The sequence below is a fragment of the Megascapheus bottae genome, chromosome X, assembly GCF_031878675.1.
Source record: "Megascapheus bottae isolate mThoBot1 chromosome X, mThoBot2.hap1, whole genome shotgun sequence".
Lineage (NCBI taxonomy): Eukaryota > Metazoa > Chordata > Mammalia > Rodentia > Geomyidae > Megascapheus > Megascapheus bottae.
In genome coordinates, this window is record NC_143547.1 from 80,680,535 (window position 1) to 80,704,948 (window position 24,414).

Below are 24,414 nucleotides of genomic sequence, written 5' to 3' on the forward strand. Positions count from 1 at the left end.
CCCCACTCCTCCAGCTCCCCACCTCTTCCTCCCCAGGTCCTTCAAAGAGCCAGCTCTGCCTCTCCCCCTCCACGTGTGCCCCTCCCTCTACTCCTGCTGCTCCTCCCTACTTGCCCCACCCACTTCTGCTTCCAGCCTCACTCCCTAGTGGTCCTGGCAATGTCCACGATGCCCCGCCCCCTCCCCATGTGCCCCGCCTCCTGCCCAGGCTGAGCTCTGCTCCGCTTGCCCCACCCACTTTTGCTGTTTCCTGCCTCATCCTACTGTGGTCCTGGCAATATTCATGATAGCCCTGCCCGCCCTCGTGGGTCCCTCCCCCTTCCCATGGTCCTGAGGGTTCAAACCCCTCCTCTTCCACGTTTCTCCCCTGGAAATATTCGCACTCTACACTTGTGCTTCCTGGCTGGGACTTGGCTGCTGCTCAGGCTTCTCCTCCTCACTGTCCCCAGACCCATCTTGGAAAGTAGGCTTCTGGGGCTCAGGGGACAGGGGATTTGGGAGGGGGGAACGGTACCCTCCTTCCCTCTTACTTTATGTCCTCAAGCTAGAGGGGGCGGGCCCGAGCGGAGCATGGTGGTGGGGCCTCCTGTGCCAGGCTCCCCCACCCATGGCAGAGACAAGGCTGGGGCTGCTCATGTTCTCAGAAAGAGTGGTTGGGGTCGGGTGATGCGGACTTTGCTGCCCCCTTTCCAGGCTCTGCAGGTCTTCAAGGTAGCAGTGGGGAGATGGGGGGGGGCGATCTTTGGTGGAGGGGAGCCAGGCCCAGTGCCAGTCTTCAGCCTAAGAGATGGGGGTTGGGGTGGGGGCACGGAGAGCTGGAGGGGAGCAGCGCCCTCCCTCCCACCCAGGGCAGGACTGCAGGGAGCAGGAGCACCTGGTAGGAGAGTGGAGCAGAGCATGTGTTCCCTCCCACCTCAGATCTTCAGGCCAGGGGAGCTCAGGCAGCAGTCCCATTTTCTCCTGTACTGTTTGTCTTCTGCTTGGGGAGAAGGGAGAACACCTGGTGTGGGAGGGGCCCCCACCTTCCCACCTGCTGCAGATCTTCAGGCTAGGGCTGGGGCTTGTGGTGTGTGGTTGGGGGCCCAGTGAACCTAGGTGGTAAGGGCTTTGTGGCCCAAAGTCCCATCCATGGCTGAGGGTGTTTAGGCTTGTGAAAGGGACAGGGGGATGGGGTGGGGGCTGGGACTTGCTGGAGGAAAACATTTCTACTCCCTCTGCCCCTCCCACATCCCCCCCCCTCCCCCTCCCGCTGATCCCCTTTCCACAGAGGTGTTCAGGCAAGTAGATGGCCAGAGGATGGTTGGCTTGGTGATGGGGACTCTGCCACCTCACTCCCACTCACCATAGCCATGGCTGTTGGTGTCCAGGGAGGAAGGTGCCACCTAAGCTATTGAGGGGCGCCATGGACAGAATCAACAGATCAGAAGTTCAGCCACTGCTCTTCCTGTCCTCAGTTTCCCTCTCTGTGTAGACAAGTGTGGCAGGTGCCTCACCACTTCTCCCTCCCTTCCTCATCCTGGGATCCCTGTCCCCATGTTTAGAGAACCTGGCCTCAGTAGTTACCCTTTCCACCTCTAGGCCCTCCCCCTCCTTCTCTAGTGGCCTGGCCCCTGCTTTGCATGAACTAAATTAGATCTGCAAACACCCCCAGGCCTTTGGGGTCTGGGGACACAATAGGGGCTTAGGGAATGTCGCCTCAGCAATATTCACACTCAGGATTGTCTTGGGGATAGAATTACAACTGAAAGAAGAGCAACCCATACAAGGCAAACACCATGCATACAATAAGTTGTAGTTCTCCCTGGGGAGAATGTGGTCTGTGCACTGCTTAACTTTGACTTTGCACTTTATGATCTGCTACTTGCAGTGGAATGGGACAAGTGACCAATTTCTCACCTAAGGGTTGAATTCCGTGGCTGGCTTGGGGTTCAGGTTGGCTAAATGTACATGAAACTCTTAGCAAAGGAAGGTTCCATAAGGGAAGTTTCATGGTACTTATATGTAAGAAATCATTTGACTGTCTTCTAAGTATCAACCAGAGTACTGTAACTTCCCTTCTCCGTTTTGTCTTTAGAACTGAGAATCAGAGCCATTAGGTTGCTGAAAATGACACTAATTTATTCTATTTGAATGATGGTCTTTGTTTACCATCTCTGTGGACTTTCTTCCTTCTTCTCCCCTCCTCTACTATCTGTCTCCCAGTCCCTCCTTTTTTTTGTGGAGCACTGGAATTTCTAACTCAGGGCCTCTTGCCCCCTAGGTTTGCTTATTTAGCCCTTACTCTCTGACTTGAGCCACACCTCAGAAGGCATAGCTTTTTGCTGCTTATGTCTAGAGCTGAGTCTGCTAAGTGTCCTGTCAGAGCCGATTTGAACTGAATTCATGTAGATTCCAGTTTGCTCTGTATAAGCAGTTCATAGGCAATGACCTGGGCACGTGTGGGTTTTCTTTTCTCATCAATTCAAAACATGAACATTTTTGATGTCCATTTGTTACTGATTCTGCTTCCCTACTTGTATCCTTCATGACTTTACACTTTATGATTCGATAGAATTCTAACGTTTTAGGGTGGAAATTAATATCTCTTGTGTTAGCCATCAAATCTGAAAAATCAGAATTAGAAACCTAGATAGAAAGGGCATGATAGCTAGGTTCCTTTTCCTTTTCTTTCCTTTGGCCAGTGCTGTGGCTTGAACTCGGAGCCTGGGCATTATCCTTGGGCTTTGTCGAGGCTAGCAGCACTCTACCACATGAGCCACAGCATCACTACTACGTGGTGCTGAGGAGTCCAACCCTGCCTGGGCTTCGTGCATGCTAGGCAAGCACTCTACCACTAGGCCAAACTCCCAGGCCCCAATAGCTAGTTTCTTGTGTCCCTTGCTTCCTATTCTTTCTCTTCTTTTCCACGTTGCTTCATGTAATTTTGGGGTCCTTTTGTTTAACTGAGTGTTTTGCTATTAACAGCAGGCTTCTGTTATCCAAATGACCCACAAAGCCTTCGTAATAGAAAATAAACTCTGAGAAGACATCACTTAAAGCACATGCAGTTCACACTCTTACAAGAGTATTGTCATTTGTAATTATATGTATATATATATATATATATGTATACATATATATATTTATATATTATGGCCAGTGCTGGGCTTGAGCTCAGGGCCTGAGCACTGTCCTTGGACTTTCTCAAGGCTAGAGCTCTACCAATTGAGCCTCAGCACCACTTCCAGCATTTTTCTATGTATGTGGTGCCCAGGAACAGATCCCAGGTCTTTGTGCATGCTAGGCAAGCACTCTACCACTAGGCCAAACTCCTGGCCCCAGTGCTCCCTGTTTTACAAGAAAATGATGTTCACTAAACAATGTATTAAAGGAGGAGCTGATATCATCATGTGATGGCTGATGTTCCTGTTTGTAGTCAAATGTCAGTAAAAAGTCTTGTTGTCCACTCGTAAGCATTGTTTTCTGTTTTCTCCACTTGCTTCAATACAGGAAGCAAGGCAGCATGTTCTACACTGATGTCCTTTTGACTAAGCATGGGCCATTGACCAAAGTATGGCTGGCAGCTCATTGGGAGAAGAAGCTCACAAAGGACCATGTATTTGAATGCAGTATAGAGAAAACCATCAGGAAACTTATGTCATCTAAGGTATGTAACCGACTCTAAATGATAGATCTATTCAGCCTCACTGCTGAAGAGGAAAGCAATTCGAATACATGGGTCTCAGGACCCATGTATTTCTGAGACTGTTTTACTTTTCCAATGGTGGCTTTTAATTCCTATAGTGTCTTTTGTCTAAACACCAGCACATGTGAAGTTTAGTGCACACCTATTTTATATCTTCATCAGGAATTTCTGTTTTGTAAATCTTTATTCTTCCCTCAGAGAATAACATGTCCGTGGCTGGTACCAAAGCAGTATTTCCAATGGAAAAAATGATTGAATGTGTGTAGAATACCAAATCATTGATTATAGATCAAATAATGTAAAGATATTTTCATAAAAAGAAAGTACCCTTGATTTGTCAATAATTCCTTTTACTTTTTGCATTTTGAATATGTGTGTAAAAGCCTGCTAGAATTCAGCTTTGATATATTGATATCTTCCAAGTTAAGTATATGGCATCTACCTTCAGGTATGATTGAAAGATTATTTGATGGGCATGGGGATAACTTGTAATTTTATTTTTGTAAGTGCTGGGCTTTGGCTCTGGGCCTGAACACTCTCCTTGGACTTTCTTAAGGGTAGAACGCTACCACATGAGCCACAGCACCACTTCTGGCATTTTTTCTAGGTATTTGGTACTGAGGATTCGTATCCGGGTCTTCATGCACGCTAGGCAAGTGCTCTACTACTAAGCCAAACTCCCAGCCCTAACTGGTTAATTTTTAACATAACTTAGTTAAGTGTGGTGGTCCACAGGCTGGACTTATGCATCGTTCCGGTTGATATTTAGCTCTTATGTCATTTTTCAGGTGTCTGAGGCTAGGTCTCTCTTGTGTGAATAGACATCAAAGTTAAAATGCAATGTATAAATGTATGAAAAGCTCTTTGGGCACTGTCTGGCATAATGTAAGTACATAAAAGTTGTAACCATTTTTGTTGAACTGATGTTGAAGAAGGCGTAATGAGTCACCTTGAGCAAATTACTAAAGACTTCAACCCAGCTTGATTGACTGCATAGTTTATGTTCTTTCCTTAATATTAACAATAGCATCTCTTGGATGCCATGTCTTATTACATTTGGTGAATAATATAACGAATGTTCACAGTTTTGGTTTTTTTTTACAGGATAGGTAAAAGCTAAATGGATTTTAGATTAAAAATGCAAGGTGTTTCTTTTGAATTACATTTCATTGCCGGGGTTGATGTATAGAGGGGTTAGAGTTACTTTCATCAGGAAGGGGTATATTACTTCTTGTACACTAATACGCCTTCCCAACAAGGTTGCTTTTTAAGGAGAAGGAATTCTTATGAATTTAGAGTAGACTTTGTAAAACTAATTTTTATTCTTCTAATACTTTGTATATTATCAAAAGGTGAAGTTTGCACTTCGAACTTCGGGGTATCTTCTTCTGGGAGTTGTTCGAATCTATAAGAAGAAGGTGAAGTATCTTTTTGAAGACTGCAGTGAAGCGGTTGTTAAAATGAATATGGCATTTCGCCCAGGTAAACACACAGTGTTAGCTTGTCTGACGTGTCCCGGTTTCCTTTGCATTTTGTGGGGCTGTGCTCTTTTAACTGACAGCATGCTGTAGTTCCAGATGAGCTTAGTGAATGGCAGCTTCATTTTGACAGAATCTCAGTATCTAGGGTTAAGAAGGAATTATATTCTCTCCCTTGTTCCTTTCCGGTATTTATATGATAGGTTAGGCGGTCTAAAATTCGTCTTTCTGTGTGCATATAGCAAATATACTGAAGCCCACTGCATTTTTGTGAGGATCTGATGCCCTGTTCTTAATGATTCCTGTAATTTCTCATTTGCTTTTGCATTTATGGGAGACATTGAAAATAGTGTAATTGACAGTCTTCTCAGAATGGTCATTTTTCTAAGTTTTCTTCTATTCATGAAATGCTACCAAAATCTATAAGGCTTTGAAAGTACTACACGAGCTTCGACTATAATGCCTTTCTGATTCTAATCTGCACAGCACGTTTTTGGCATTGGAGACATTCATCATTGTTCCTCTTTTGATCATGGTGATTTAGACATCAGTCTTTCCCTTCTCACCTGACTTCAAGTATCTTTGTTATACCCATTTTCAGAACCTCTGTTGTTGGCTGCAGCTTGACCTCAGGCCTTCTGCTTGTCAGGCAGGTACTAGAGAACCCAGCCATGCTACCCGCCCATTCTCTAGCACTGGTCTCTCTCCCTCCTGGGTATATACCTGGATGATAATCTGCCTATTTTAGGATCGTCATTATAGCTGAAATGACATGTATGCACTACCAGTGCAACTTTGCTTCCTTTGAAGTAGCCTCCCGGCCTCTTCTGTGGAGATGCCTGAACTGAGACGCTACCAGTCCTAGCCTGCCATATAGCTACTCTGATGAGTGTTCACTACCATACCAAAGTGTCAGTGGGAAGAAAGGCCTCTTGAATGTTTGAGGGCTGACCTCGAAGCTGCTGATCTTTCAGGCTCAGTCTCCTCGGTAGCTAGAAATATGTGCATTGGCCATGGAGACACAGCTGACTTTCTGAATGTGACAGCCTGTCTGACGGCTCTTCATGTACCGACCCCTCAATCAACATTATTGAATCTGGGCTGAAGTTTTTCATATTCTTTGTTTATAATATGGGTAAAGTCTCTAGGTAGATACTTAACCTATCAATACAGCAACTTCTTTATTATTTCAGTTATGTATTTCACAAGTATGTATGGATCTCATACTTTGTGCCAAATATGCTAGGTTCTGGGAAATAAGGACCAAGAAGAAAAGGGCCCTTGTTTTCTTTCTGGTAAGGAACACAAATAAGGAAATTGTCTTAAAATTGTAATAAATTCTCATAGCTTATGTGTATGTTATACAGGCAAATCAAATTAGTACTGCCACAAAAAATAACATTGAGTTTCCACGTGATGGCTTGGAAATGCTTTCTGGAGGGAAGATACAGTTCTAGCCTACTCAGAATTGCAAATGGAAAGTATCCAGGCACAGAAATAGACCCTGAAATAATGGCATAAAAGGCAGCTAGAACATGGAAATAAAGGGCTTATATGAAAAGATTGTTGGATGCTCTGAGAGAACCCAGAGACCAGTAGACTGGGAAGGTAACAAGAAGGACATGAGCTCCAAGGGTGCCTGATAGACTTTTAGGTTTCAAGAAATGGAAATTTTGGTCTAATTATATAAGGGTAGTTCTTAAACCACTTTAAACATAGAGATTGTTATGTGTTTGCCCTTGCGAACTAATATGTTCATCGCTGTGTAATGGACTGCACAGGGGCAAGAGTGCATATGAGGAAACCAGAGAAGAAGCACCTATCTAGTGGGAAACAATAGAGATTTAATGGGGGGCTGGGTGTTTGGCCTAGTGATAGAGCGCTTGCGTAGCATGCACAAAGACCCGGGTTCAGTTCCCTGGTACCATATACATAGAAAAGGACAGCAGTGGTGCTGTGGCTCAAGTGGTAGACTTCTGCCCTAGAGACAGCCCAAGGATAGTGCTCAGGCCCTGAGCATAAGAGATTTAGTGGGATTGACTTACTTTATATAACAGATTTACCGACTGATTGCTTTCTTTTATACTTTTCAGGACTCATTGACCTCAGTAAAGGAGAATTAGAAGCATCTTATAGTGCTATCACATTTAAAGAAGAATTTTATGATTTTGACACTGATAACATAAAGTAAATATTTTTCCTTTTCTGTAAGATGTTTATGACATTTTGCTATTTTCATACTCAGGGTGCAGGTAGACAAGTAGGATAGAAGATCACGTGTGGTTGTCAGTAATTAAAGACTACTATCAAATTCAAACTTACGACCACAAAATTCTCTCACTGTAGTTATTGCATATAGTTTGCAATGGTGACGATATATTCACTGATGTATTCTCCAAGAGTCCATTGTGTGCCTTCACTGCGCAAGGCACTGTTTCAGGCATTGAGACATAGCCACGGATAAATCTCAGCTCCTGGATTTGTGGAGTTTACATTTTAATTGGCAAGACTGGGAAACACAAAATGTTATTCCAGGAGGTAAGAAATGCTTAATGTGAAGGGAAGTAAGGTGAATGCTAGGATGGTGAAGGATTTTCTGCGGTGGTAATTCTAGAAGCCTGAAGAAGCTAAAAGGACAGAACCATAATGTGGAGCAAGAATGTTCCTGGTAGGACCATGTGTAGAAGTCCTAAGGCAAGAATGCAAGTTAAGATTGGAGTGGAGAGAATGAGCAACTGAGGGGTAGATAAATGAGATCACAGAGGTAGCAGGAGGTTCAGGGAATCAGGTAATGTGTGGGTCATTGCCAGTGCAGTACAAGCTTTTCTTTTTTAAGTAAGGCAGGTTTTGAATAGAGCACAGGGGTGTGGCCAGATCTGAGTTCCCTCTTTACTGCAAGAGGAAAAAGAAGCAGAGAAGCTGTGAGAAGATCATTGTAGCAAGACAATATCAGCTAGGAGAAGACAGAACCTGTGAGCAATTCTGTCTTCACCCGAGGAAGGTTGTGAGAGTCAAACTGGATACGTGTGGAAGGCAGAGTATCCTCATTTGATGATGAACGTGGCTATGTGGGAAAGAAGCAAAGGATCACTCTGATTCGGGGCATTTGACTGAGTTACCTCCTAATAAAATGAGAACAGATTTTAAAAGGAGAATGACAGGTTTTAAAAGGAGAGAGAAGGAGGAACAGTTTTGAACCATGCATGGTTTTACTGTCAATATCTGTGTTCCCTTGAATTTCGATATTGAAACCCAGTCTGTAGGGAAATAGTACTTTAAAAAGTGAGGATTCTGAGCATGAAGAGGGCCCTCGTGATGGGATGCACGCACTCGTAAGCGCGGTGTGAGGTCATTTTCTTGCATTTTCTGCTCCCTGAGAATATAAAAAGAAGGCCCCCTAGGAGGAACAGGTTCTCACAGGCACAGAATCTGATGGCACACTCATGTGGGACTTCCTAAACTCTATGCGTAACGAATTTCTCTTGCTTATAAATTGCCCAGTATGATGTACTTTATTTTCAGCCTCGCAAAAGCCTTGAAAGATAGAACGAAGAGCCTGGTGATTCAGTGTGTGCTGAAATGGAACTGTGGCTCAAGGCCCCGGGTTCAAGCCCCAGAACTGGCAAAAAATAGTGTTTCTGTTCACAAATAGGACCACTGATAAGCAAGTCTCCTGTAGTTTTAAGTAAGGAGCCGCATTTTATTTTCCATGTTTTGTATACATGGCAAAGTAACTCTTCCTATTTCTTGCTCAAACTTCCATATGTCTATAGCAGTATTGATGCACCTGAATACTTTACTCAAAACCAAAGCAGACCAGAGGAGATTACGCTCAAAGAAGATTATGGTAAGGATCGTTCTTTTTTTCTACCAGTCATGGGACTTGAACTCAGGGCCTGAGCCCTATCGTTGGGCTTTCTAAAGGATAGAGCTCTACCACAGAGCCATAACCACTTTGAGATTTCTCTGTGTCTGTGGTACTGATGAATGGATCCCGGGTTTTTGTGCATGCTAGGCAAGCACTCTACCACTAGGCCAAGCTTCTGACCCAAGGATCTGTCTTTTGAAGCACAGAATTTTGGTGCTCACATATAAGAAATCAAAACTCCAGGTCATAAGCCAATGTATTCGTATTTTATTTGGTGAAACAATGCAATAGAAATATGTATCAAATCTAAGTGTGTGTGTCACATGTATGTCATCTGAGCTACTAAGGCCGGGAAGATGAAGGTTCAAAGCCAGTCTGGGGAGAAAAGTCTTGGAGAATTTTGGCTTCAATTAGCCAGCAGTAGAGATGCAGCTCAAGTGGTAGAGTGCCCACCTTGACTGAAAACGCCATGTAAGTATGTAAGACCCTGAGTCCAAGCTCCAATTCAGCCAAGGATATCCAAGGAATGGACATTTCTGTAGAAGTCAGTGTCATCCTGCATAAGACTTTTCTTTCTTTTTTTAAGTTGGACTGTGCTCCAGGTGTTGGCATCTGCTTCATTTGTCAGTGTACTTCCCTTTCTTGAATTTCTACTATGGGTCAGCTGCTACGGAGGCGTGGGCAGCACCAGCTGGAAGAGGCAGTCTCTGCCATCCAGCAGCTTCTGCCTGGGTAGAGACGAACATGCTATAGCTAACATATACAACAGATTTCACATGGGATCTGAATCAAATGTCTGAAAATAAGGTAGCTGTCATTGATGCCCAGGAATATCAGTATGATATTGAGAATATAAGCTTTACAGCAGGAGAAACAAAAAACTGAGTTGAGGTCCTGGCTATGCCATTTGTTAAGGTGGGAACTGCACCAATTCAAAAATCCCTTTCAATGATGTGTTCCCGTCTTTTTAGGATGAGAGATAGAACAGTAGCTTCGGTTGCATAATCTCGTGCACAGTGTACTCAGTTAATGTCATCTGGTTATGCTACAGGTGGCTAGTGGTCTGCCGCCAACTGTCTTGTTGAATACACGTGGCAAGCGTATTCTTTAAAATTTCACCTTAATTTCATATCAATGTCGTTCCAACTCTTCCCTTCTCTCATTACTGTTAGTGTTTCATGCTCCATATACATCTTATTATATGTAAATATATGCATTTACACCTTACCAAAATACTGTCCATTTTCCTTAGAGTTTATTAACTGTTCAACTGTAATAGGTAAATATGTTTCAACTCTTAAAGAACATGCTTGCTATAGAAACTTGAACCTAATGCCTTAATGATATCTATGTGCATATATTTATTTAGGGGGAGTATCTCAAATTCTCAGAGGACAGAGCTTTGAGGAAGAGAATGCATTGCCGAGCTGCAGTGTGGCTTTATCTGCACACGGTACTGGAAGCCTCAGTGGAGAAGACTCTTTGATGTTCAACAGTGGAGACGGATTTGGAGATGAAGGAGCTGCTGAACCCACGATAGGTAGGCTCTTTGGTTGTGCGGAAATGAAGTACTTCATTCTGGTACTATGATATACTCGTGGGCTGGTCACATCAAAAGGGCATTTGGAGGTAACTTTGTGTGTCTTGTACATATTAATAAAGTACACCAGTTGTTGCGCATCCACTAAAGCTTTATACAGCCCTGCACTGAAGACAGTGATACTTTTAGGCCTAAAGGAAGTCATTATTGAAACAAAGCCTTCAGAGAGTTTGGGAAGTACTTACTCTTATTATTTTGCCAAATTCATTACTTTTGCTGAGGCGTGAGGTCAATGTATCCTGTAGACAAGATCTTTACCACAAATTGTGGAATAGCTCTACAAGATTCCCTTTCTAGCGTTTCATATTATGTTCTTGTATTTCTGTTATTATTAATTTTATATAATTATAGAAATGGATCACACAGGGTCTGAGAAACTTGTCAGTATTTAAAGATAGTTCATAAACGGTTTATATCCAATATATTGTGAAAATGTTCTGTTTGGAATTAAAATCTGGTTGTCCCTTTGCAGTTCGCTTTATGAAGTAATATTAGTGTTTTGTGGACAAATGACAAGTTCAAGTCTGTATGACAAAGATTTCTATGTTTTTCAAGACTTTCTTTGGAACGGAGATGGGAATTGCCTGTTAGAAGACATGCCTTTGGAGGAAAAACTCCCACTGACTCCTGAACCTCACCAGAATACACTGAGTATGTGGAAGATTCTTTCTGTGCGGAAAGCTGAAAAATGACCACTATTCTAGCGACACCTGAGAACGTTCAAGTTTAGTTAGTAGAGTAGGATAGTGAGAGGTAAAATAGAAGGTAACCCCTTTGTCTAAATCTAGGTCATGTGGACTGGGGTGTTGGGTGCTAAGGAAGGGCCACCGAAGTATATTTGACTAGGATCGCATTTAATATGAGAGCACATCAAGTACTCTGCCCCAAATACTCTACCTCCAAATCCTGAGAACATGTGGTACACATTAACAATTGTAAGATGTGGTTTGACAGGGTGCAATTTGAGAGCAGTGGCAAATGGGATATTTTTCCCAGCCTGAAATTCTAAAAAGTACCTCGTATGAGTTGAGGTCTTCTAAGTTTATCTGAAACTGTAAATTGGTCCATTGTGATTCCTCACAACCTTGCTGCTGGCCTATTTGCCTTTTAACACACTAGTAGAAACTGAAAGCATGCTGGCCCCAGTGGCTCATTCCTGTAATCTTAGCTACTCTACAGGCTGAGATGTGAGAAGCATGGATCGAAGCCAGCCCTGGCAGCAAAGGCCACGAGACTCTTACCTCAATGAATCACAGAAAAATGTTGAAGTGCCACTGTGGCTCTCAAGGGATAGAGCACTAGCCTTGAGCCAAAAAGCTCAGGGACTGTGGTGAGTAGGCTCTGAGTTGAAGCCTCAAGATCAGCCAGAAACAGTAGTAGAACAGAAAATGTAAGCAAAGCTAGTAAATAATTTAATCATGGGTCTTTATGGTCAATTGTTGTTACTCAACAGACTATGAATTGGCCAGGAGACAAAGCAGGTGTATGTCAGTTGCTAGTACTGTTTGCACGGTGGTTAGGCGGCTGGGGCCCCCTTAGATGTCGCAGGTACAACGAGTGAACTCACCCAAATGCTGCAGTTCCCAGAATCTATAATTATGAGCCCTGATTCCTCTCTTAAACACAGGACTCGAATCATTGGGATAAAGTCTGCCCCGGTAGTGTAAACTTCCCGTGTGTTTTCACTTGAATGTACTGTTCATGTAGGCTCCTACCTTGCAACATAACTCTTATCTTTTACTCTTTTTATGGTGATGTTCACGAACAAAACCAGATAATTCAGATGGCGCATGTTTCAGTTCAGATGACACGTGTTTCCCTAAGACTGGACAGATGGATGCAACAACCATCACAGCCGAACAGGAAGGATTTAGTCTTCCACTAGTGGATGTTTCCGGTCAGTGGCATTTCCATGTTTTTCTTTTGTCTGGGATATCTTTCATTACATTGTTTGAGGTACACGGCTAATTTAGTGATTGTTAAAGAAGGCAGAATAGCAGTCCCATTTGTCAGGTAAAGGGTATGAAATGACTTTGAGGTGATTCATGACATTCAGTCCTGCTCACATTATTCATCCACCTTGAAGAACTGGAAAATTCAATCTGACTTTAGTTCAGGAAGTTTCTGAGGCATGGCTGGGAGTTAGAAACAGGAATGAAAAATGGCTTCTATCTTTGAGGTGAGCATGGCGGTGCATTCCTAGAATTTCTGTCCTTGAGCAGCTCAGTTAGCAGGATTTTGGGTTCCATGCCAGCCTGTTTTACATAGCCTGGGGCCAGCCTCCGAAAGTGCAATAGTCAGACCACAAAGGAGAAGATTCAATCTGCTTAGAGAGAAGATGAGATGCTAATATAAGATTTTAAGAGTACAGTCCAAAGCAGGATGCGAAGGGCAATGGGAAGAATCCTTAACATTTCACTTGGAATGTTAACATGATTTCATGATTAAACAGTATGACCTCGATCTGTATTTAGATACATTTGGAAACATTCAAATTTTAGTAGTGTAGTTGATAAGAATCTTGCATCGTAGACTCGGGTATCCAAGACCCTAGAGCATTCCATTTTACTCTCCAGGATTCAACTCTGAGCTTTTATTCCACAGGGCTTGCAGAAAAGTTCATCTGCTTGGCTTCCCTCTCTGTCCTGAGCCATGTTAGTACGAATGTTTCAGGAGGGAGGGAAGAGGTAGGTGAGACATCCTGGTCAGTAGTCATATGGGTTTGCAGTTAGACCATCTGTCCTAAGCACACAGCCAGCCCTCTGAATCATGTTTCCAAGATTTCCCTAAAGCACCTCAAACCAGCAGGCCCCAGGTCACCGTGCCTTGTGTGACACGGGTCTGCATCTAAAATATCTGGTTCTCCTCATTTTCAGCTTTACTAAGGAAATTCTGACTTCTACTTTCTCTGAATTCAATTTCCTGGTGTGGTTCCATCCCAGGCACCTAGCTACCTACTTTGAACTGATATATGAATTTCAGTAGAAGAGGAAGGAGCATTGCACGGGAAAAATACAAATGACCATTCCAGTTAAACTGACCTATGGGCTCCTGCTTATAATGCTAGCTTATTCAGGAGGCTGAGATCTGAGGATGGTGTTCAAAGCCAGCCCAGGCAGGAAAGCCCTTGCCACTCCAATTGACCACCAGAAAACCAGAAAGAATGTTGTGGCTCCAAGTGGAAGAGTGTTAGCTTTGAGCAAGAAGGTCTCAAGGACAGCAACCAGGCTCTGTGTTCAAACCCCAGGCTCTGTGTTCAAGGGAGATTCTTATGGGACCTCCAAATAGGCTACCTTCCCTCTCAGTGTAGCCTCTGCTCTAAGTGTGCTCAGGTACCCACCTGACAGGTCAACAAATCCTTCTGAAGCATTTGGGAGGAACACTTTTGAGTGCTCAGCACTCTAACTTACCAAAAAAACCCAAAAACTTTCAAAGCATATTCCTGGGAAATAAAAGAAGCGGTCACTTCTCTGCAGGTTTAGTGCATGTGTCCGTCTGTGTGTGCTTCTTACATAGCTTATATATGTGGTGTCTAGAATACCATTTTGCAAGCCTATCTCCAAATCACATGGATGCCTATTTTCTTTTCTTTTTTTTTTTGCCAGTCCTGGGCTTGAGCTCAGGGCCTGAGCACTGTCCTTGGACTTTCTCAAGGCTAGAGCTCTACCACTTGAGCCTCAGCACCACTTCCGGCTTTTTTCTATGTATGTGGTACCAAGGAATCGAACCCGGGTCTTCATGCATGCTAGGCAAGCACCTTAACCACTAGGCCAAACTCCTCGGCCCATGGATGCCTATTTTCTATATTTAGGAACTTCTGGGACCAGGAAAAGGAAAAGGAGGAGATTGCTCATAGATCCAGTCAAGGAGCTCAGTAGCCAAAGAATATGTGAACAGTTTACTTCCTGCGAGGACACCCTCAAGGCTTTCGAAATTGCACCTCCTACTCGAAAACTCATGTTGCTGAAGGAGAGGAACAAAGCGAGTACGCTTCTATCAACACCGTGCCAGTGTTTGGCTTCTGATCACTTGAAGAAGGTAACAGAATGGACTCAGGCCACTCTTTGGCATGAAGGAAATATGGGCTTTTGAAGTTTTCCGTGTTTAAATCAGCATTAGGTGTTGTGTGACAAGACCCTGAAGAACATGTGTATGAGTTGTTGGTGGTTTTTTTTTGACCTTAGGGCATATATGTTTGTGTTTTAAGGACAAAGAGAACATACACACATGTCTGTTTTCACAGTTGTTTTCAAATTGCCTTTCGTCTTCTGCTTTGACACCTAGAAGATCAATGAAGAGAAAGTTAGAGGAGGAAGATGAATCCTGCGAAACACATGGTGAGATTTCTAGTGCTGTCTATAGGGAAGAGAAACTCCTGGAAACAAAAATCTTTTACATGTCCCAATGAAAATGGGATATTTATATAGGACTTTTTTCTTTGCTTGATTTGCTTGTCATGGGGCTGGAACTCTGGGTCTGGGTGCTGTCCTTGAGCTCTTCAGCCGACTTCTACCACCCTACCCCTTGAGCCACAGCCCCAGTTCCGGTTTCTTGGTGGTTAATTGGAGATCATAGGCTCATGGACTTTCGTGTCCTGGTTAGATTTGAACCGAGATCCTCAGATCTCAGCCTCCTGATTAGTCGGGATTACAGGTGTGAGCCATCGGCACCTGGCTTGAGAATAGAATGTTTTAGCATAATATAGTTACTTTAGTCTGTCATTTTTTTTCTTTTTTGATTCACGTTTAATAGGTTGAAATACCTAGTCTTACTGCTGGTGGTCTATGCTATACTTCTCATTATGTGGAAGTGACTGCATGAGTATCACAGGTTGAGCATTAGCCCAACCGTGAAGCTTTTGACCTGTAATCCTAGCTCCACAGGAGGTATGGCTGAATGAAGTCAGACTTGGCAGGAAGCAAAAGACACTATCTGACATTTTGCTAAAGGGAAAGGGGCTGGAGGTGAGGCAACAGGGATAAGATGCTTACATAGCTGATACAAGGCAATGAGTTCAAAACCCAGAGCCACACCCTCCACAGATGAAACGTGATGATTCTGATGTGTACTGTTCTGATTCTTATCTGACTCGCATCTCCCATCTTCCTCAAAGGCAATCCACACAAAACAAATTTAGCCTCATAATGTGTCCTTTAAACAACAACATGAAATTCAGTTATAGAGAGAGTCCTAATGCAATTCATCTCAAATTGAGCAATTGCCACCCAAAAGCAGGGTTTATGGATTTCTAATGATCTTGATTACTGTTGGATTGATTATAAATACAGTCCGCTTATGTGGTGAATGAGTCTCCTGTCCCCATCACGTTCATGGAGACACAAGAACCCTGTGATAATGTACTCCAGTCAGCTTGACGTCCCCATGTCGTCCTGTGAATAAGTGTGTGAGTGTGGAGGGGCTGGTGAAGAGGATGAGCTGTGAGTTGACTGGAGTCAGAGAAGGGGAAGGGAAGATGAATGTGTGAGACTTCCAGGAGACCAAAGAAAGTTTGAGCACTCTTGGCCTGTATTCTTGGATTCCAAGTTGTCTGAAGTCTTCCTAGGAACAGCCATCCCCCAGTACCAGTCTCAATACCATGTTGGAGAAATATTCTTTACTTCCTTGATTATTCAGATATCTCCACGATGGAAGAAGCAAATTCCCAGGAACAATTAAATCTTCCCCCAATTCAGAAGCATGTGACTCAAGTACCAAAGGATCTCTCTTCTAAGAATTCCAAGGTAAAGATAAACCCCTCATGTAGGGAAACGAGGGAGAATCAGAAAACATTTTTCCAGCATTGCCCTAGTGGATGAATGGGGCATTTTAGTGTACCTCCTTACATGTGCAGCACATGCTTCATTTCTTTTCATTCTCCAGTTCTCTTCTTTAAAATCTCAGTACTGCAGGATCTCACAAGATTGCACTTGCAAGGCAGTCTTGTTTAGAAGGTTGGATAAGACAGTTTTATACTGAACTAGTATTTTTGCCTGAGAATTCTATATCTGAATCTATCTACAGAGAATTCAGTAGGTTCCCTCCAATAAGTATGTCACAGAATCGTTTCCGACTCTGGTCAATGAGCCCGTTTTAAATTTTGCTTCCCAATTTAGTTATTTATGTGTTTAGGGCGTTGATTCCATTGAACACGTGCTCAGTGGCTCTTGATCAGTGTGACCCACCCCATCCCATCACTCTCCTATGGATCTATGTCATTGCACCTTTTCCTTAAACCTGTGTTTTCTGTCTCATCCTAAATTCAACCCTCACGGTAAGGTCACATGAGTCCAACCTACCAATCATGTTTACCTATAATCTGAAACATTATCTCAATCTCGAGGAGCACAGAAAAAATGCATAAAAAGTTCATTTTCCTTTAGCAAGCCAGTTATTTCAGAATACCATTGGTAATTGTGAATACCATACACTTTCTTTTTCTCAATAGTCATCTTCCTGGTTGTATAAATAGAAGCACCAGGCAAAACTGGGCCAGTATGCTACTGGTTTGTTCTATCCTCACTGTACTTTGATAGAGATCGATCAGACAGTGCATAAATAGGCAGTTACAGATCCAGAATCACTGATATATGAAAACACAGAGACTCATCCTATCAAAAAACAGGAGGCCAGAGAAAGTTTTACACACACACACACACACACACACACACACACACACACACACCCCCCAAGGATCTTCTGTGGCATTATTCCAATACCAGGCAACTCTCCTGCAGCCAGTCATAGTCTACACAGGCCTCTAGAGTTCCCCAAAATGAGGCTAAAAATGGAAAAGAGGGATTTTATGATTAAAAGACCATTTATCCAATTAGATTGTCCCTGTGAAAACTACCAGCAAGTTGACCTCTCCTTCCTAATTTGCCTTAACAGGATGTCATGAAAATGCTTTTCCAGCTTCTGAGAAATTAGCATTAATGCATGCTTTTTCAGACCAAGAAAATGGTCTAATTGAATTGATAGATAATGAATTCCTGGCAGTTTATTGAAAAGCTGTTTCTAGGTTGCAAATACCTTTTCTACAATTTTGCCAATTATAATTTTCATTCAAAGTCAGAACAGACAAGTATTTATTTTTTCATCCATTCGTGCATTCATTTCTAACCCAAGGGGACTGAATGAAAAAAACTTAGGATATGTCTCTAGCCTTTTCACTCAGGGTGGCACTATAGCTCCTGAGGCACACCACCCGTTCCTGAACAATCAAGACTTACCCAGATGTGTTGGCAGTTATTTAAATTTCAGAATTCTGGAAGTGGAGGCAGCCTAGCCTGGGCTATATTCTGACAGCAGATGACCCCTATTTCCCTAAAAATGGGAAAGAAAAAGGGTCTGTGAATAGTTTGATGAAACATGCCTGCATTCTCTGACATGTTAATTTCTTAATTTATACTGGAACTTCCAATGTACAGGAAAGCATGGATTTTTATGCTTATCATAGAAAATGACTGAAAAGTTGAAAAATGGCTTTACATGATACTTCATTCTCCAGAAAAAGTGCTATATTAGGTAGATGGCCTAGAATGTTTAAATGAATATATTCGGATAGCTCTCAGGTCAGGCAGTGAGTTACTCATTTTTGGAAGAGGAGAAGCCTTGAAACCTGAAGATTTCTTTTTTTAATTGTCAGGATAATGTATAGAGTGGTTACAATTACCTTTGCCAGATAGTACATGCATTACTTCTCACACATTTATACCCCTTCTCATATTTTTGTCCCCATTTCCCTCCCCCGAAAGCTGAAGATTTCTAAAGCTTGGTAATGATCACAAACTATCACTTACTCTTAGAACTTCTTTATTTTATTTTGTTGCCAGGCCTGGGCTTGAGCTCAGGGCCTAAGCCCTGCCCTTGGGTTTTCTCAAGGCTAGAGCTCCACCACTTGAGCATGAGGACCACTTCTGGCTTTTTTGTATGTATGTGGTACCGAAGAATGGAACGTGGGTCTTTGTGCATGCTAGGAAAGCACTCTCCCCCTAGGCCAAACTCACAGCCCCCTCTTAGAACTTTTATATCATCACTGAATTTGACATTTACAATCCAATTTTTTCTATTGATTTGTATTTACTTCAGTCAATTGAGTTAGATTGGCCAGGGATAGAACGTGGCTATTAGCTGAGTTTGCATTCCAAAATAGAGAAAGGACACAGTGGTTTGCAAGAAAGATACTTCGAAGAAAGATGGCAGCATCTCCTACTTTGAGTTTCCCTGTATTGAAGAACAAGTAACAACGCAAATCAGCACATGTTGCTGCATATTTGTGTTAATTTTGTACTCTCCATTGAATGCAAATGCTTTAACTGGGCAAACTGTAAATATTTGTTGGGAAGGACTTAAAAAGCTTTTTGTTTATTGCGACAGGACTTACTGAACAGCAAAGAGGACTTACTGAACAGCAGAAAAGTCCCCAAGGCAGTGAGGAGGAATGGAACGATGTGCCATGTGTTAGCTACTTTACAGGTAGGGTCTATCAGCTCTACTTTGGAACAGAAGTAGAGCAGTGTCCACAGGCAATGAGTTTTACAAACATAACCATTAGTTATTTTTGTACTAGTCATGAAGCTTGAGCTCAGGACCTACACGCTGTCCCTGAGCTATAATTGTTTGCTCAAGGCTGGTGCTCTACCACTTGAGCCAGAGCCCCACTTGACCTTTTGGTGGTTCTTTGGAGGTTAGAGTTAGGGACTTTTCCTACCTGGGCTGGCTTCACACAGTGTTCCTCAGATTTCAGCCTCCCGAGTAGCTAGGATTACAGGTTGCTCTAAAAAAGTAACGGTTTCTGTATGAAGCAGATTCCACTAGAGATGCTTTTGAGTAATGGTACCTACTGTGAAGTATAGAAGTTGGGGAGTGATGCCAGAAAGGTCTAATCACATTCGGAGTCACACTCATGTCCCCAGACATCTATTGTGTGTCCCATTTTTATTTTAGCAGACACCACATAATTCCAGATATGGCATTCACTTCTGTCATACTTTTTTGTCTGGACCTGAGTGCTCTCCTTGAGGCTCCTTGTGTTAAAGGCTAGGTCCCTACCACTTGAGCCACCACACCACTTCTGGGTTTGGGGTGATGAATTGGAGATAAGGGTCTCACAGGGACTTCTCTGCCTGGGCTAGCTTCCAACGAGAATCCTCAGATCTCAGCCTCCAGAATAGCTAGGCCAGCTTTGACACTCCTTTTGAATAGCTAAAGATCATAACTCAGGTTTGAAAGTTAATTCCCATTGTACATGTTCAAGAGTGCTGGGCAAAAAGGCTGAAAATAAAGACGACAGTCCTTTGTCACAACCTTCTCTAAGCGCTCATCGTCAGACAACACTGTAGTATTAGGCCCTTCTGTTTGGAACTTATATCCATTTTTCTAACAGATGACACATTACCTGTTCTTGTTATGACATTTTCATGCTTATATATATAATTTCCTTTGATTATATTTATTCTATCCCTAGCTACTCGTTTCCCTCTCAAGCCTAGAGGTCTGCCACTTAAGCCTCAGCATTACTTCCAGCTTTTTTTTCCCTACGTATGTGGTACCAAGGAATCGAACCCAGGTCTTCGTGCATGCTAGGGGAAGCACTCTACTGCTAGGCCAATCTCCACGCCCCATCATTTCATTAGTTTCTTTGCAAACTTTATGCTTCTCTTATGAGAGTTAATTATTCCCTTGTGTTTTCAGTTCGTGCGTATTTATCCATAGGCACACAATTATTCTTCCGGATTTTCTGGTGGTAAAGCAAAATGCCTTCTAAATGTATACCATCTGCTAAGCCAATTGATCATTTGTACATTTTTTCTTCTAGGAAACTCTCTTAGAGCTCATGCTCCTTCTATTCTAATTCAAACTTGTTTTGGGTGCTGTTGTTGTTTGTTGTGCTTCTCCACAGGCTTTGTTTTGGGAAAATCTTTATCACAAACATGGGAATTGCTTGTTACCTCTTTGTGCCTCTGTAGGCAATCCTTATTTCTCTGGAAGCTTTTAGGATTTTTCTTTATATCTGCTACGATGACATTTTATTATAGTACTTTTTCTTGAATTGCGCTGTGGTGAGCCTATAGTGTGTTTTTTTGGTCAAAATAACATTCTTGGGTTTTGAGTTTTACTTTGTACTATTTTGTGGACTTTATCCGTTTTGTTCGCTTCTTTTGGAAGGAAGTATGGTCTGATTATTCATCTTCGTCCTCATTCATTTGCTTTCTTTTTGAAAAATCCTATGCACTATATTGAGTAGTTTGACTTTATGTTGTCTTTCTTTATTTTTGCCAGTCATGGGTCTTGAACTGAGGGCCTGAGCACTGTCCTTGGGCTTTCTCAAGGCTAGTGATCTGGCATTTGAGCTACACTTCTAGCCTTGCCTATGTGTTTTTGGTACTGAGTAATGAAACCCAGGTCTTCATGCATACAAGGCCAAATTTCCAGCCCCTGATTTTATATTTTCCAGTGACTACTTCATATTTCAGTTTTGATGAAATTTGCACTTCTGTCTTTACCTTTACTTTACTGAGAATTTTTTGGTCCTGTTTTATTCTGATGTGTTCTAAAGGGGATTAATAAACTGGGTGCAAGGAGAGTAAATCTAGGATCCTAATCACTCAGCGGGCTGAGATCTAAGGATTGCTTTTCAAAGCTAACATTAGCAGGAAAGTCTGTGAGACTCGCATCTCTAATTAACCACCAAGATAAAGTTATTCTAGGAAAGGATAACATTATAAGGAATTCATAGAATCATAATTAAGGTGTTTTTTTCAAATCTCTGCTGAGGTATGGTTAACAGTGTGTACATGTATAAGGCATAGTATACTGTACCATTGTCATTGTAGTTAACACATCCAACCACCCCTAAAGATTCCTGAGTCCCTGCCCCAGCCTGACAAAGTTTGCCCATCCCCTACCACTGCCCTTCAAATGCTTTCTACCTTTACCCAAGAGGTTCTACAGTTCTTCCCACCACTAACTCCTTTTAAAAACTAATTTGAAACCTAATGTGATCATTGTCTTTGGATTTGAAGCATCCTAATGCACTGTGGATTTTTCTTACAGTTGTAGGCAAGACTGGTTGCAATTTTGATAGGAGGCATTTTTACTAACATGCAGTATTTTTTGGTCAGTCATGGGACTTGAACTCAGACTTGGGTATTGTCCATCTGCTCTTTAGTTCAAACCTACCACATTACCCCTGGAGCCACTGTGCCACTTCTGGTTTTCTTGTGGTTAATCGGACATAAGACTCTCACAGACTTTTATTGCCTGGGCTGGCTTTGAACTGTGATTCTCAGATCTCAGCCTCCTGATTAGCTAGGATTACAGGCGTGTGTCATCCTGCCCAGCAGTAACATGCATTTCGAAGTGAGCTAACATTTGGTTGTCACACTACACAATGATGGAACACTTTGGAATTCTTTTATATGTATTTCCTCTGTGAAATATTTTTTTGCTGTGTGACCAGTGGTATTTATTCTAAGTATATTATGCTGTTTTGCTCCTTTGAAGGCTATCATAGTCATTATGAAAATTGTCAGTATTGTGTTGGTTATTGTATAGCCATATCCTGCATTCCTTCTAATGATTTTGTTTCCCTTTACTTTTCTCTTTCCTAATTACTTTCCCAGGAATACAACAAGATGGGATTACGGTCATTTAGCCTGAAGGAGCTCTGCAAATACAATAACCCCAAAGAAGTAGCTGCCAGGTTTAGTAGCTTGTTAATCCTAGCAAAGAAGCAGGTGGTTGAGTTGAACCAGAGTTCTCCCTATGGTGATATTCTAGTTACAGTGGGGCCTAAGTTCCATGACGTGTGAAAGAAGTCCAGATTCTGTGGGATGTGTTGCCGGTGGCTTTTCTGTAGAGGATGTTTAGTCTATGATGAAAACTGGAGCTCTGGTCCATTTCATAGTCATGCTGATTTCCTATTCCCTCTTTGTAAAGTTTGAACAATCATATCCAGAATTGGAAGCTTGTATGTGTATAGTAGAAGTACATAGTTACAGATGAGCAATTGTTTCTTAGCTCTGTTGAACATTTCATCCACCATTTTTGTTATTTGGATGTTACATTTGCACGTTGTTTAGGGTATATTTCTAACACGTATGTGTTTTTTTTTTGCCAGTCCTGGGCTTAAGCTCAGGGCCTGAGCACTGTCCTTGGATTTTCTCAAGGCTAGAGCTCTACCACTTGAGCCTCAGCACCACTTCCAGCTTTTTTCTATGTATGTGGTACCGAGGAATTGAACCCAGGTCTTCTTGCATGCTAGGCAAGCACTTTAACCACTAGGACAAACTCCCGGCCCACCTATGTGTTTTTAAAGAGTGCCTTTGCTCTTAATGTATGTGGATAAGTTTTTGTTTTGTTTTTGTTTTGCCAGTCCTATGCTTAAACTCAGGGCCTGAGTGCAGTCCTTGGGCTTTCTCAAGGTTAGACCTCTACTACTTGAACCTACTGCACCATTTGTGGCTATTTTCTATGTATGTGGTTCTGAGGAATTGAACCCTGGTCTTCGTACCTGCTAGGCAAGCACTGTAACACTAGGCCAAATTCCCGGCCCAGTGGACAAGTTTTCGTTTGCATATTTTACCACTTTCATTGAGTACATAGAGGGGTTGAATTGCATGGTCATGTGCAGTAGAAGTGAAAATTGAACTTTGCTGAACATAAAAAGAAATAAAAGGTGTTTAACTTAAGTAATCGGCTCTAGTAGTCTGTCAGATGATAAAAACTCTAAGAAACTGGAGTGAATTATAGTGAAGGGGCCTATATCTAAGCAGGACTCCAGCTTGTTAAGAAAATGAAAGTTGTAATTAATGTTCTCTAAGAGAATTTTAAGTAGATTAGCTGGCCTTGAGTGGGAACCCAACGTGGGGAAGAACGTGCTGCATATCTTCTTTTCAAGGGCACAAGCACAGATGGGAGAAAGGGATTGTACATAGGTGGCTTTTTCACCAGCCTGCGGGCTTATATATAGGTCCCATAAAATATTGGAGTCCAGTGTCCCATGAAGGGGCCATGTGTACCCATTGTCCAGTGAATATTCATGCTAACTTTGATTGCATGTGTATAATCTTGTGAGACTTAAGGTAAGGCCAGAGCTTTAAAGGCTCCATCCAAATTATGGCAAGGACAGCCTAGGGGAGAATCTTGGGAATTCAGATGGGGCCCCTCCATGGGGAGTGCATACTTGGCTAGTGTTTCCATGAGGGTCCCCAGAGGGACCACCTGGGTTGAGCAAGCAACAAGAGAAGCCATCCCCATGCAATTGTTGCATCCCTTGCCTAAGCTGGCTGGCAAGTGTCCTTTGCCACCTGGGTAGATGTGGAAGTTGGCCTTGAGCTCTTACCCCTGTGTCTGTGCCCTCAGCTGTCCCTTACCACTGAAGAGGAGTGGATCAGCCAGAGTTGAGTGTAGGAAAGGCGCTCAGTCAAGAGGAATTCACCTCATTGCTTGTCTAGGTTGGCCTGAGCTTGGTACCAGGTCTTTGGGGAAGCTAAGATTCCCCAAAGGGGAAGAGCAGAACTCACTGGGGAAGTCTACATCACAGTCAAGTCACCAATGAAAGCACCTGTGTCAGAATACTACATGGATACGGTCACACAGTCAAGGCAGTTTGTTGCCAGCTGAGGCTGACAAGGCCACCTGACCCTCAGAAGAGGGAGAGATGGTACCCATTCCTTTCTCAGGGTCAGATTTAGAGTCAGGGGATTAGGGGTAAAGCTGGCTGCAGGAAGTGAAGTGGAACACGTGGCCAGGGCTGAAGGCCAGCTGTGTTTAGTCCTGG

At 42.7% G+C, this 24,414-nt stretch overlaps 1 protein-coding gene across 1 annotated transcript; it reads left to right on the forward strand.

Moving 5' to 3' along the window:
- Positions 1-383: 383 nt before the first annotated feature.
- Positions 384-22,664, forward strand: LOC150041440 (double-strand-break repair protein rad21-like protein 1). Its single transcript, XM_090326884.1, has 13 exons — positions 384-463; positions 3,490-3,646; positions 5,038-5,167; positions 7,257-7,350; positions 8,937-9,010; positions 10,401-10,571; positions 11,187-11,282; positions 12,406-12,528; positions 14,443-14,669; positions 14,875-14,968; positions 16,266-16,372; positions 19,008-19,106; positions 22,256-22,664. The coding sequence occupies exons 2-13, from the start codon at positions 3,503-3,505 to the stop codon at positions 22,442-22,444; spliced, it is 1,548 nt and encodes a 515-aa protein (XP_090183010.1). The 5' UTR covers positions 384-463; positions 3,490-3,502; the 3' UTR covers positions 22,445-22,664.
- The last annotated feature ends 1,750 nt before the right edge of the window (positions 22,665-24,414 follow it).